At 51.3% G+C, this 13,412-nt stretch overlaps 1 protein-coding gene across 11 annotated transcripts in view; it reads left to right on the top strand.

Annotated features, from left to right (window-relative positions):
• Positions 1-13,412, top strand: part of TPCN1 (two pore segment channel 1) — a 64,171-nt gene that overhangs the window by 31,123 nt on the left and 19,636 nt on the right. For 9 of the 11 annotated variants that reach the window (XM_033408724.2, XM_004281455.3, XM_033408725.2 and 6 more), the window contains 9 exons: positions 5,210-5,386; positions 5,732-5,845; positions 6,670-6,800; positions 7,657-7,745; positions 9,484-9,518; positions 10,072-10,130; positions 10,376-10,475; positions 12,461-12,577; positions 12,801-12,925. In XM_033408724.2, the coding sequence (XP_033264615.1) occupies positions 5,210-5,386; positions 5,732-5,845; positions 6,670-6,800; positions 7,657-7,745; positions 9,484-9,518; positions 10,072-10,130; positions 10,376-10,475; positions 12,461-12,577; positions 12,801-12,925 (947 nt within the window). Of the gene's footprint in view, positions 1-4,494; positions 4,778-5,209; positions 5,387-5,731; positions 5,846-6,669; positions 6,801-7,656; positions 7,746-9,483; positions 9,519-10,071; positions 10,131-10,375; positions 10,476-12,460; positions 12,578-12,800; positions 12,926-13,412 lie in introns of those variants that run through there. The other 2 variants (XM_033408728.2, XM_033408727.2) reach the window with 2 other exon arrangements.

The raw sequence follows: 13,412 nt of genomic DNA, 5'->3' as shown, positions 1-13,412 counted from the left end.
AAGGTTCCCCAAGTCTGTCCACTTGGCCTCCCCTGCCCCGCTCCCTCTTCTCAGGCACATTGAGAGGCCGGTTCTCCGGAGGGAATTCTTTTATCTACTTAACACTGCTGACTTAGTGTGGGGAATCTAGAGATCTTTATTCCCTTCCTGTTTAACTTGCTGCTGCTCTCATGTTTGCTGTTTCATGCTTAGCTTTTGTTTTTTTTAAAGAAAAAGAATACTTTTTAATAAAAGTCACGCATGCTCATTACAATAAGTTTTGGTACAAAGGCGATGTGAAAAAAAATTCACCTAACGCAGTCGCTGACAACATTATTTAAGAATAATACAAAAAAAAGAGAATAATACGTAGGTTTCATGGGTCTTCTAAAATAATTTTAAAGTCCTGTGTACAGCTATAGCTGTACAGTCTGCTTTTTTTTCCCCTAGCATGTGGCATAAGCTTTTTTCTCACGTTATAACTCTTGTAAACAAATTTTAAAGTCTTTATAATTCTATCTGGTAAGTGCGTACTAATTTACTTAACTATCCTGATAAGGTTGGATATTTTCTCTTTTTATATTTCCCTTATTATGCATTTCCTTATTATAAATTATAATCCGAGGACAATCTGTGCCCACGGCTATTTCTTTTTCTCTTTAATAGCTAGGATTATTTTATTAGGAAAGACTCCAAGAAGTAGAATCAGTGGGTAGAAGGAATCAACCTTTTTTAATGCCCTTGTTATATAATATCGAATACCCTCCAAAGGGGATATTGCCTATTAACTTCCAGTCTGTCTATGGCATTTTCACCGTAATCTTGCCATTTTTGTCATTATAAGATTTCAGCTTCAGCTGTTCATTGAATAAGGGTATGGGTGAGGAAATGGAATTTTTCTTAAATTCATTTGAATGATCATTTTCCCCTAATCTTTTTTTCTTTGAAGCAGCTCTCCCTTGTAAGTATTTGCTTTGCTATTTTTTAAAAAGATATAATGAAATTCAGATACTTATTTGATAGTTGTTCGGGTGTCTGTGTGTTTCTCGCATTTTATGGCTGTACTCCTCAAGAAATGTATTTTGATTCAGGTTAAGGCAATAGAAATGTTTTAGGGAAATTTTAGCAAGCTTGGGCATGCCAGTTGATGTGGCAGGGCCCCCTTATGCACTGTTACCTTCTCCAAAGTTGAATAGGTGCTAGACAAGAGGGTGGGATGGGTCAGAATATGGAATTAGAATAGCTGCTTGGTAATTCCTTCTTTCCTTAAGCAGGTGAGAACATTAGTAATAAAAATGGCTATCATCAAAAAGTCTACAAATAATAAATGCTGTGGAGGGTGTGGAGAAAAGGGAGCCCCTCCTACACTGTTGGTGGGAATGTAAATTGATGCAGCCACTATGGAAAATAGTATGGAGGTTTCCAAAAAGAACCTAAAATAGAGCTACGATATGGTCCAGCAGTCCCACTCCTGGGTATATATCCAGAAAAGACAAAAACTCTAATTTGAAAAGATACATGCACCCTGATGTTCATAGCAGCATTATTTACAATAGCTAAGACATGGAAGCAACCCAAGTACCTGTCAGCAGACAATTGGTTTAAGATGTGGTGTATATATACACTATAGAATGTTACTCAGACATAAAAAAGAATGAAATGTTGCCATTTGCAGCAGCATGGATGGACCTAGAGAATATTATACTAAGTGAAGTAAGTCAGACAGAGAAAGACAAATATTATACGGTATCACTTATATGTGGAATTTTAAAAAATAATGCAAATGGAGCTTCCCTGGCCGTCTAGTGGTTAAGACTCCCTGCTTCCACTGCAGGGGCCACGGGTTCAACCCCTGGTTGGGGAACTAAGATCCCACATGCTGCGTGGTATGGCAAAAAACACAACCCCCCCCAAAAAAAACGCAAACAAATTATATATAGTTTAACTGGGCACTTGCTGATCTTTCTAACAACTCTACCAAGCAGTTTAATCATCTCCCAGTTCATACACCTGAAACTCCCAGGGGCTCAATGAGTCGGAAGCCATCCAGCTAGTAAATTGCCAAGGCTGGACTTAAACCGTGTCCATCCAGCCTCCAAATGACGTTCTTTCTTCTCTATGTGGTTGCCTCACTTCTGTACCTGACCCCATGTATTCACTTGAAAATGGGCCATGTCTTTGTGGGAAAAGAGGTTACAGAACGGAAGGTATCATGTGAAGATTTTTATATATAAATTATATAGTTTTATATATTGTGTTTCTGTATCTATGCACATATACCCATTCACATTTGGAAAGTTATTTATCTAAATATTAAAGGTGATTATTATTGTTTTTTAAAGGTGATTATTTTTGGCTGATGGAATTCTTACTACCTTATAATTCTGTGTATGATTTGAATTATTTTACAAAAAATGCATCATTTTGTAAAATTAAAACTAAAAGCAAAAGTTGGATCCCCATGGACAGTAGTTCGTGGCTGTTTCTGGAGGATGGCTTTAGCTGGTGTCTGGTAATCGTTTTCATGCTTGCAGGGGAGCTGCAGCATGGCCCCTGAAGCAGGTTGCTGGTGTGCTTGGGTAATTGGCCGCTTGCTGCTTTGAGGCTATCTGGTGCCTGCAGTTTCCTCTCTTCCCAAATTTTACCTGTTAACTCACTCACCCTCAGGAGCTGTGTGCTCGGCGCTCCTGTTGCCTCCAAGACAGTCCTAGTTTTCTGTGTGGACTTCTGCCCCAGGGAGCAGAAAGCAAAGACCTGGAAGTCACATGCAACTGGCCTGCCTTCTTATTTTTCCTAATCATGAATCTCCTAGTTCGTGATCAGCAGCTAGAAAACAAGGCCAGTGTTCTCCTTAGGGTCTGGGTCAGAATCCAGTGACTCGGGTCGTATTTCACTCCGTCCTCGCTAGGGGAGGCCTCATCCTCCATCTCGTCTGTGGCAGTTTCAAGTCCTAGCGGTCAGATCCGAGTCCCCCGTGTTAGTGGTTTCCTCTAGCCAGACCTTCATCCCTGGGTACTTGTTGGAAGAAATTACCGAAGAATTGCATTTTTTAAGAAATCCAAACCAGAAGCTTCCCAGGCCATGTGTGTCCCCTGTGGCCGTGGCCATGCTGGTGAAAACCACAGCCTGGCACAGATCACAGGACTGGCAGCAAGGCTTGTCCAGCCTGCCCTCCGTGTGACCGCCAGGATGTTCGTTCCCTGCCCTGTTGAGTCTGCGGTTTGTCTTTATTTTTTGATAACGAGGATAGGGGTGTAGCCGGCTTCAGGGAAGTGACTCACTTGAAGTTCCCCCTGCAAACCACAGCCAAGGTCAGAGCTCCCTGCTTCCCAGCTACTGGGCAGTCCTTGGGCTGGGCAGGGGCCTGGAGAATGATCTCTTGCAGGAGTGCTTCATCCTACCAAACACCTATTAAATGCCTACTGTGTGCACCAGGCACCGTGCCAGCTGAGGACCTGACAATACCTCTTGCCTTCCCAATTCTCTGAAACAGGCTTGGCGAGCTGAAGCCACCTCGGGCTAGTACAGGAGCCCACCAGCCAGAGCTGTTTCCACGGCACCGTGTGCCACCTCTGGGCCCAGAGACACTTCTTCCCAGTGGCCTGGCTTGGCAACCTCTGCAGGAATCACCGAGCATGTGTTAGTTTCACCTTCCCCAGAATAAGGGTTTATGAGGACGGTTGAGTGTGGCCTCATCTCAGAAGAGTCGGAATAGTTGAAGGTCGGACTGCATTCCGGGACAGCCGGAATGCTTTCAGAAGGGCTCTGGGCATCCCTTCTGGCTCGGCCCCTTTCCTCCTCTAGGGATTGGAGCCAAGGGGAAGAGCCTCTGTTCTGAGTGTTTGTGCTGGGAGTGAATGAGACAGATTCTCCCGACTCAGCACCATTGACATTTGGGACCAGATAATTCTTTGTTGTGAGGGGCTGTCCTGTGCATTTTCGGAGGTTTAGCAGCATCCCTGGAGTTTACCCTCTAGATGCCAGCAGCACCCCCCAGGTGGGACAACCAAACGTGTCTCCAGGCCGGGGCGGAGTCAGGGGAGGGCAGGTGGTCCACATTGCCCCCAGCTGAGAAGCACTGAGGCAAGGTGATGCTTGTGAAGTATGAGCCAATCAGTACTCTCTCTGCGTCGGCTGCTGGGTGGGGTACGGGGGTGATGAAGCTGAGGGACCTCCCTTACTTAGCCCTTATCCCTGTGCCCACCAACCCTGGGGAGGCAGTGAAGATCCCCTACCTGCCCCAGAAGGCCGATCCTAACCGGCAGGGTTAGCTGCTTGTATTCCCAAGTGGACGGTTCCCGGTCTGCTCCGTCGATTGCTTTCTACATCGGCAGGAGGCCAAGAATAGAGCAGGGCCGCTGGAATCAGGCTGTCTGGCTCTATGAGCTCAGGTGCTACTGAAGCTCTTTGTGCCTGGATTTCCTTGTCAGGAGTGAGAGGAGTGTGGAGGGCTCAGCGGGGCCGGGCGGGGGGTGGGGTGGGGTGGAGGGTGGTGCTGAGCATGGTGCCGGGCCTGGAGGGCACTCGCTGGGGGTCAGCTGCTGTCTCATTACTGTTGGGGTGAAGGCATCAAGCGGTTAGGAAATTAGGTGGAAATGGAGTAAATTAAGAAGTGGGATGGGGAAAGCTGAGTAAAGAAGGAGCGTGATAAAGGTACCCTCACACTTTCCGCTCAGTGTTACTATAACTTAAAATAATAATAGGTAACCTCTAGCGGGGAGCTTCCTGTGTGCCAGATGCCGTCCTAAGTGTCTTGCAGGAACCCGGGGAGTGAGTACGAGTGTTGATGGTTGTAAAGGTGAAGGAACATTCTCAGTGTTACCCAGGGAGGAGGGGGGAGCCAGGACTCAGCTGTTCTTAGTTTACCCCAGACCCCACCCCCCGACCTCAAGCACTTAACATCCCGCAGACACAGCTGAGAGTGAACGTTTGACCTCAGAGGGGACCAGATGTGCCCGCTTCTCTTCGATCTCTTGGATTTTTTATTCTTTGATTCCTCTGAGTAGTTTTGGGAAGAAGCAAGTCTTTGGAGCCCCATCAGCGGGCCAGGGTGAGACTTGACTGGTGTGCGGTTCTACGAAGATCACACTTTTGCTTCTCCATCATCTCCCGACTCTGGCCTGAATCTCCTCCCACCGGCCAAGGGCCCTCCCCCCTCCCCGCCCACCACGCATCCTGGCCGCCCTATCGTCTCCAGGCGCGTTCGCCCACGTGACGCTTGCTCTTTCAGGAAGGTGAGAATAACGACAAGTTCTTCACCCACCCCAAGAATGCCAAAGCGCTGGCGGCCTACCTCTTTGCTCACAACCACCTCTTCTACCTGATGGAGCTGTCCGCAGCCCTGCTCCTGCTGCTGCTGTCCCTGTGCGAGGCTCCGGCCGTGCCCGCGCTCCGGCTGGGCATTTACGTGAGTGTCCGGATGGCTGGGAGCCACGGCTCTCTGGGGGCAGAGTAACTCAAGACTGAGAGGGAACATTCTGGAAGGGCAGACGTCTTCCCCAGGGTCCCCGCCCGACTGAATGCACCTCCCCCGTCTCCCTGGGATTCTGCTCCTTTGTAAATTCCAGGGAGGGGCGCCTTTGGATTGCCTCAGAACCCGTAGCTCGCTTTGGCCCCCAGGTGGGCAGCATACCTGATTAGCAGTCCCACCCGCTGTCTCCAACCTCAGATGAAAAGGCGGGCGGGTGTGCTCGCTGCTGGGGGAGGGCAGGCGCTGGGGAAGCCGCGTCTCCTTCACACCCTTTGGCTGCAGGTCCACGCGACCCTGGAGCTGTTTGCCCTGATGGTGGTCGTGTTTGAACTCTGCATGAAGTTGCGGTGGCTGGGCCTTCACACCTTCATCCGGCACAGACGGACCATGGTCAAGGTGCTGTGCCCACCTCCCTACAGCATTTCCTCCCCTGTCAACTTCAAGTCTGTATCTTCAGTTCAATTCCAAGTCCCCCGTGGGCCTGGTCCTGCGCTCAAAAGTGTAACCTTGGGTCCCTGTCCTCGCCATGCTTCCCGCCTTGCTCCAGGTGTCACGGTGATGCTAACAGTAGCGAATGTGGTTCGGCGTTTAGCGCGTGCCAAGCACTGGCACGATGACGTTTGCGGGAGGTGTAGTGCTCTTCCTATCGTACGTGCAGCCAGTTGGAAGAGAATGGGATCTAAATCCCAGTGAGTTGGGATTCAAAGCCAGCTCTGTGTGGCCTCCACGCCCACACTGATCAGGACCGTATTATATGCTCTCTCTCTGCGGCAGAGAGAGGCGTGAGTCGGGATGTGTCAGAGTGGCGTTTGGCAGTGTAAAAAGCCCACACGCTTGTACAGGAGAATGTGCCCAAGGAATTGGAGGTCAGGGTGTGCTGCAGACTTCAGGGGCCCTCACGGTGCAAGCGGGGAGAGCTGGAAGCAGAGGGTGGCTGGATGTGGCCTGCGGAATAGCAGTTTTGCTCAGCGGGTATCATCTGATGAGCTGCTGGGAGCATCGCCCTGGGGCTCATTCTCCTGGGACTGCACATCTATGCCAGCAGCCAGAGGGCTTCTCCCTGGGGCCCGCTTGATGTTGGGGGAGGTGAGAAAGGGCGAGGGAAAGGTCTCTCTGGACTCCGGGCGGGGCTGGGCGGTATCCAACCAGCCCTCTGTTCAGGGTGTACAGGAGGGGCTGGGTCAGAGGAGCTGACGGCGCACTGTGCCCTCCACCCACAGACCTCTGTGCTGGTGGTGCAGTTCGTTGAGGCCATCGTGGTGTTGGTACGGCAGACGTCCCACGTGCGGGTGACCCGGGCGCTGCGCTGCATCTTCCTGGTGGACTGTCGGTACTGCGGTGGCGTCCGGCGGTAAGGCCCGGGGGAGGAGCTGCTCAGACAGTTGCTATCAGGGCCTGGCCTGGCCCTCCGGGCCAGTGAGTGATGTAGCAGTAGGGCCACTCCTGCACTTGGGTAGGACATAGTCATGCCCACTTCCCTCTGCTACTCGACCCACACAGAGAGGCAGGTGGTCTTCCTGCTGAAGTTCAGGTCTCCTGACTCCGGGTCCAGGGCTCTCTCCTGCCTTACCTGTGCTTCTTTGGGGCTGGTCCTCTCTCTGAGCACAGTACCTGCCCAAACACAGCCTAAAGCAGGAACTCAGCAAAGTCCACGTGACTCAGCAGGCTGTCCTGACACCTCCCCTGAGACTGGGGGTACTGAACTCAAACCAGGCCGTTAGCCTGAGGTCAAACTGAGTTTTGAGAATCCATCTGGAAAGCCTCTTGGCTGGGGTACTGTGGGTGAGAGCGGGCTGGCCATTCACGCTTGGTGCCCGTCCTTAAAACTGGAGACAAATGTCCTAGGACTGGGTGGCCCTGAAATGTCTTCCCACATCCCAGGCAAGCTGGCCTTGTCACCCGAGGCCATGCACCTGGCTTTCTCCTGCCGTCTCCGTCTCTTGCAGGCACTTGCCTGCCTGGGCTCAGTAAGTGCTACACCTGCCCCGGTTCTTTCCCCGTCACCCACTGAGTGGAAGGCCTAGGAAATCACTAAGCATGATGTCACAAGGGAGGGCAAGAGGGGATTTAGTGTTCTGGGGGTCGGGAGCACCAGCCCCCCATCTTGACAGGCACGTACCCCACTGAGGAGTCCCAGCCAGCACCCCCGGGGCCCTGGTCCGTCCCTGGCTGCGCCTCACCCCTCCTGGCCCCGTTTGTCTCCCCAGCAACCTGCGCCAGATCTTCCAGTCCCTGCCGCCCTTCATGGACATCCTCTCGCTGCTCCTCTTCTTCATGATCATTTTCGCCATCCTTGGTGAGTTTCTCCTGCGCCCCAGGATGCAGGCGCTCGCTAAAAGCAAACTCACAGTTGATAAAAAAAGGTACTTTGACCGTTTCAGAAATTCAGGAAGGTTTTCAAAATGATGTAAACACCCAACTGAGGAAATGCAATATCGGAAAAAAAAAAGGAAGCCACCTTTGTACCCTTTCCTGATCTCGATTCCCTTCGGCTCCCAGAGGTACCCCCGGCCTTTATTCATGCTGCTGCACGTAGATGTAGGTCATTCATTTTCACCGCAGTGTCGTGATCTGATATGTGAATATATCCAAATTTATTTATCACGTCTTCTGTTGGTGGGCACTTTTCACTATCACAGGTCACACTGCAGTGAACATTCTCGTGCGTTTCCTGGCGCACACGGGGGAGGGTTTCTCTACAGCGTGTGCCTAGGACCTTAGGGTCTGCACACTTCAGCTTCACTAGATGTAAAAGCAAGGTCATGGCCTTTCTAACTCCGAGGAGGCCTTGCCTCTTCAGATAAGATCAAGTATTGATGCGACAGCCACATTCAGACACAGGGTTTAGACCGTGGAGGTCTTAGAACACGGCGAGGTAGCCCAAGGTCCCTTCTCCAGTACTCAGATGGCAAAGACAGTAACTAGAGAGCCCTGGCTCTAAGGCCCCCACCAGCACTGAAAGCCCCGGGTTCTCGTGACTGCTCTGTCCTGAGCCACTGACTCCCACTTACCTCACCTCCACCTCACTCTCGATAGAATTTCCTTTGTGTTCCAAGGGGGCTGACTTCCCCTGAGGGCAGAGTTACTCCCTTTCCCACTCAGGATTTCAAGGACTCAGGGGAATAGCTCATTCTGAGAGGGAAAAAATTAATGGTGTTAATTTGGCTACAGGGGAACAACAGGGTCCCTTTGGAGTTGTGCTTGGCTGTCATGTTCTCAAAACCAAAGATCGCAAACCGGCAGTCTGGGTTCCAAATCCAGCCTGTGGATGAGTTTTCTTTGGTCTGAAAGTGTTGAGCCAGCATTTTAAAACTAGTTTTTTTACATGAAAATACAGATTTTCAGCCTTAAAAATTTTAACTTTTTTTAACTTCCGTTTTTTAAAAAAATCGACATATAATTGACATATAACACTGTATTAGTCTTAGGTAGACAACATAATGCTTTGCTATGTATATACTGCAAAGTGATCATCGTAATAAGGTTAGTTAACATCCATCACTATACAGAGTTACAATTTCTTTTCCTTCTGATGAGAACTTTTAAGATCTACTCTCCTAGCAACTTTCAAATATACAATACGGTATCATTAACTATCGTCACCGTGCTGTACGTACTGCTTTTTTTTTTTTTACTATACAGATTTATTATTTTTTAAAATTTTATTTATTTGGTTGCCCCAAGTCTTAGTAGCGGCAGGCGGGCTCCTTAGTTGCGGCATGCGTGTGGGATCTAGTTCCCTGAGCAGGGATCACACCCGGGCCCCCTGCATTGGGAGCATGGAGTCTTACCCACTGCGCCACCAGGGAAGTCCCTATACAGCCTTTTTTAATCATACGTTTGATGGTACTTGGGTCACCCTCCTGAGTGGCAACAGTTATCTGGTGCTCTGCCACAGTCCCCACCACTCCCTATGCTTTTCCTCTGCCTACGGCACTGATTCACATTTATTTGTCCAGTCCTTCTGACATCTGGGTTTGGGACTCTTCTGCTCTAACCCTTTTTTCAATCTGTTTCCCACCACCTTCTTCTAGGTTTCTACTTGTTCTCCCCTAATCCTTCAGACCCCGTAAGTAATCAACATGTTTGTCTGTTTCTTCCTTTATGGGAGGCCTTTCCCCTCAGATAAGGTGGCTGGACTGCCCCCCTAGCTGTATTAGGAAGGGATGCCCTGCTTGGTTTCTCATCATCGCTTCTGGCACCTGAAAGTGCCCCGTCACCCAGATTTGAGCTGTCTCCTTCCTTGAATGCCAAGGGGGGCCCCCTGCCCTGGCCTTGAGAGGGTGTTTCCAGGGTCAGATTTGGAACACGGGCACATTTTGGCAGAGGAGCAGTGGAGGAGAGCTCAGCTAATTGTGCATATGTGGTTCCCTGGGAGACAAGTCCCAAAGCCAGTTGTCTGCTGCCGGCCGGAATCATTGAGCTCAGGAAGGAGGCGGCCTTGGACTCCATGTTTGCTTGTTCCTCTGCCATCCTTCAGGGATCCCTTGGGAGGAAGAAGGAGTGGGCGGGGCAGGGAGGGGGAGGGCTCTGGAGGCAGCCCACCGCCGGCAGCCTGTTCCCGGTGGGCTGTGCCCTCGGCCTGGCGGCCACGTCCCCTCCTCTCCTCCTCTCCCCCTCAGTACTTCAGCACCCTGGAGAACAGCATTGTCAGTCTGTTCGTCCTTCTGACCACCGCCAAGTAAGTTCGGGCCCTGCTTTGGCTTCTGCCCTCTTCTAGTGCCCGGGGTCTTTTCCTCTTTTCAGCCAAGAATATTCCACATCTTGGCCCAGACAGGTTCTTGGGACCCCGTGAGGGACGGGAGTGGCCTGGTGAGCCAAGAGTAGGGGAGGGGGGAGGGGGCCGGCCAGGCAGGAGAAGAGGTGTCTTATAGAAGACGGAGACCAGCAGACACGCGCCCTGCGGGTAACACTCTGCAAACACAGTTTCCCAGATGTGATGATGCCCTCCTACTCCCGGAACCCCTGGTCCTGCGTCTTCTTCATCGTGTACCTCTCCATCGAGCTGTACTTCATCATGAACCTGGTGAGTGACCTTGCCTCGCGCTCCACTGAGGCAGCCCTCGCCCACACTCTGCTGGGCACTGTGGGGATGAGGTAGGGACAGCTTTCGGCCTCCGAGGGCAGACCATTGGGGAAGGAGGTCCCAGACCGTGGTCAGGTGTGGTGTGGCTAGGAATTCCCTGTCGGGACTTAAGTGCAGCTGGTTACCAGCAGTAACTAGCCTGCCGCCACTGCTGCTGACAGTGCTAGAGTTTAAACCAAAGCTACCCTGGGATCTTTTCCTTCTCACGGCAAACGTATAATAACTATAAAAGCTGGTACTTATTAAGCCTTAGCCAGGCACTGTGCAAAGTGTTTTATGGATGAGGGTTAAATAATTTAACACTTAAACCCTGGAATTCTTATTGTGCTCAATTTATAGTTGAGGAAACTGAGGATCAGACTGATAGGCTAACTCACCTGCGCCTGCACAGCTCGGGGTGGCCGGGTGAGCTGGTCTCATTCCAGAGCCCTGCTCCTAGCCACTCCATCCTGCTGCAGCCACATGCCAGGAGTGTCTTGTGTATTTCCACCTCATTTATCGTGAACCATTGGGAAATTGAACACAACATATTCCTTTAGGGAGAACACAAAGCCCCCATGCACACTGGGAACTTTGGAGGTGTTTGCAGAGCCTCGGCCGGCCACCAGGAGTGTCCTGCCACCAGCAGGTTGCCTCCCGGCCCGGGCCGTCAGGCTGGTGCCGAGCCCACATCAACGCCAGAATTACCAGGAAGAGGCCTTATCAAGTCTTGCATTTATTTTTATACTTCTGAAGAGCATTCTCACACCAGTCACCACAGTCAGGCCCAGTATAGAAATGGAAAACACTTTCTCTGGGGTAGATCTGTGAAATCTCCTAAAAGTGTGACATCTTAAGAAGGAAAATATTTTCTTTTTTTAATTCCTCAAAACCCAAAATAAGTATGTTAGATGTCTCTTTGAACATCTTACAGCTCTTTTATACTGTTGTTAGTTTAGAATCTAAAAAATAGTTTATGTGTAATTGATTTGCTTTAAAAGATATTTAGAGCTGTGAAAATGTAGGGCATGGGTCAGCAATCAGGGCCAATACCCAGCCCACCATCTGTTTTTGTCAATAAAGTTTTATTGGCCCATTCATTTGCACATCGTCCACGGCTGCATTCATGCTGCAGCTGCAGGGTTGAGTGGTTTCTACAGAGACCATCTGGCCTGCAGAGCCTAAAAGATTTGCTCTCTGGCCCTTTACAGATGCTAACTCTCCCTTGATCTAAAAGGAAGTATGGGGGACCAGTTAGAAGGGATGGAAAGGACAAGAGAGTTCCCCTCAAAATATTTTTGAAAGAAAAAGAAAGTGTTTCCAAAAAGTGTTCTTCCAAATTCTGCGCCTGGCCTCCCATCGCGTTCTGATAACGCAGACTGTGTTGTTCACCTGCTAAATTTGGAATTAGAAAGTTCCAGAGCCTTGTGCCCTTTTGTGCAGGCCACCTCACACCCCTGCTTTCTGGAGCCACGCAGACTCACCGGGAGGAGGAGCAAGGGGACAGGAGAGGAAGCATCGGCACAGCGATGTTCCTTCCTGCTCTGAGGTTGGGAGGGCACAGGATGGACACACAGCCTCCCCGGCCATCACACGGAGCTGAATTGGGCAAAAAACCCAGTGTGTTCCCCTCGCTGCTTCTCTCCCCTTATAAAACTGCCCAGCCAGGGATGAGCTACAGGCGGAGAGAAGAAAAACCTGGGGAAAATGTAATAGCAGTGTCTTCATGAATCTTTAGAGGGGAAATTTACAAGTGGCAATGAATGACCTTCCTCTGCTGAGTCTTGGAGATGAACTTCCTACGCCACCTGGGGCAGGCGAGAGGCTCTTTTCAACCCCTTTCTCTGGGGTGGCTGGAAGAGCGCCCTCTGGAGGCTGGAGAACGACTCCCTGGTTCTTGAGGCCCCGCCGGGCACAGGAGCCAGGTCTCTGCTCTTCCCTCACAGCTTCTGGCCGTGGTATTTGACACCTTCAATGACATCGAGAAACACAAGTTCAAGTCTTTGCTGCTACACAAGCGAACCGCCATCCAGCACGCCTACCGCCTGCTCATCAGCCAACGGGTAGCGGGGCAGGGGCTGAGCCAGGGAGGGAGGTTGGTCTCTGCTCCCCAGCCCTTGCCCCATGGTATCCCCGAAGCGTGGGCGGGCCGGCAGCTTCCGAAACCAGGAGTCCTGCCCTTGGGAGAACAAGAGAACAGGGCGCCCTGGGATCCCGTGTGATGCTGGGCACCTGGCATGGCCGCCCCCGCTGTGCTCCACGTGGCCGTCTTCCCTCTTCCCCCAGGGGCCTGCCGGCATCTCCTACAGGCAGTTTGAAGGCCTGATGCGCTTCTACAAGCCCCGGATGACTGCCGGGGAGCGCTATCTCACGTTCAAGGCCCTGAATCAGAGCAACTCGCCTCTGCTCAGGTGAGAGCGGATGCCAGTTGGGCGCAGTGTGGCCGGACGAGGCGTTCACAAGAGGCAGCTGGGGCCTGCAAGAGCCCGGGGGCTGGGGGGTGGGCAGGCAGAGAGGCTCGTAGAGACTTTAGCTTTCTTCAGAGATTCTTACGCACGTAGACCCTGTTCCTCAGGATTCTTCTTACAGGTAACAAAAGTCCAACCCCAATCCAGTTTAAACTTGAGACGAAAAAAGGAATGGGACTTCCCTGGTGGCGCAGTGGTTGAGAGTCCGCCTGCCGATGCAGGGGACACGGGTTCGTGCCCCGGTCCGGGAGGATCCCACATGCCGCGGAGCGGCTGGGCCCGTGAGCCATGGCCGCTGAGCCTGCGCGTCTGGGGCCTGTGCTCCGCAACGGGAGAGGCCACAACAGTGAGAGGCCCGCGTACCGCAAAAAAAAAAAAAAAGGAATGTATTGGCTCGTGGAATGGCCTGGCCCAGCTGCTCACCCTTGAG

This window comes from Orcinus orca, chromosome 15 (assembly GCF_937001465.1).
Source record: "Orcinus orca chromosome 15, mOrcOrc1.1, whole genome shotgun sequence".
NCBI classification, from domain to species: Eukaryota; Metazoa; Chordata; class Mammalia; order Artiodactyla; family Delphinidae; genus Orcinus; species Orcinus orca.
The sequence above is the reverse complement of the archived record's forward strand: the minus strand, read 5'-3'. Positions and strand labels throughout refer to the sequence as shown.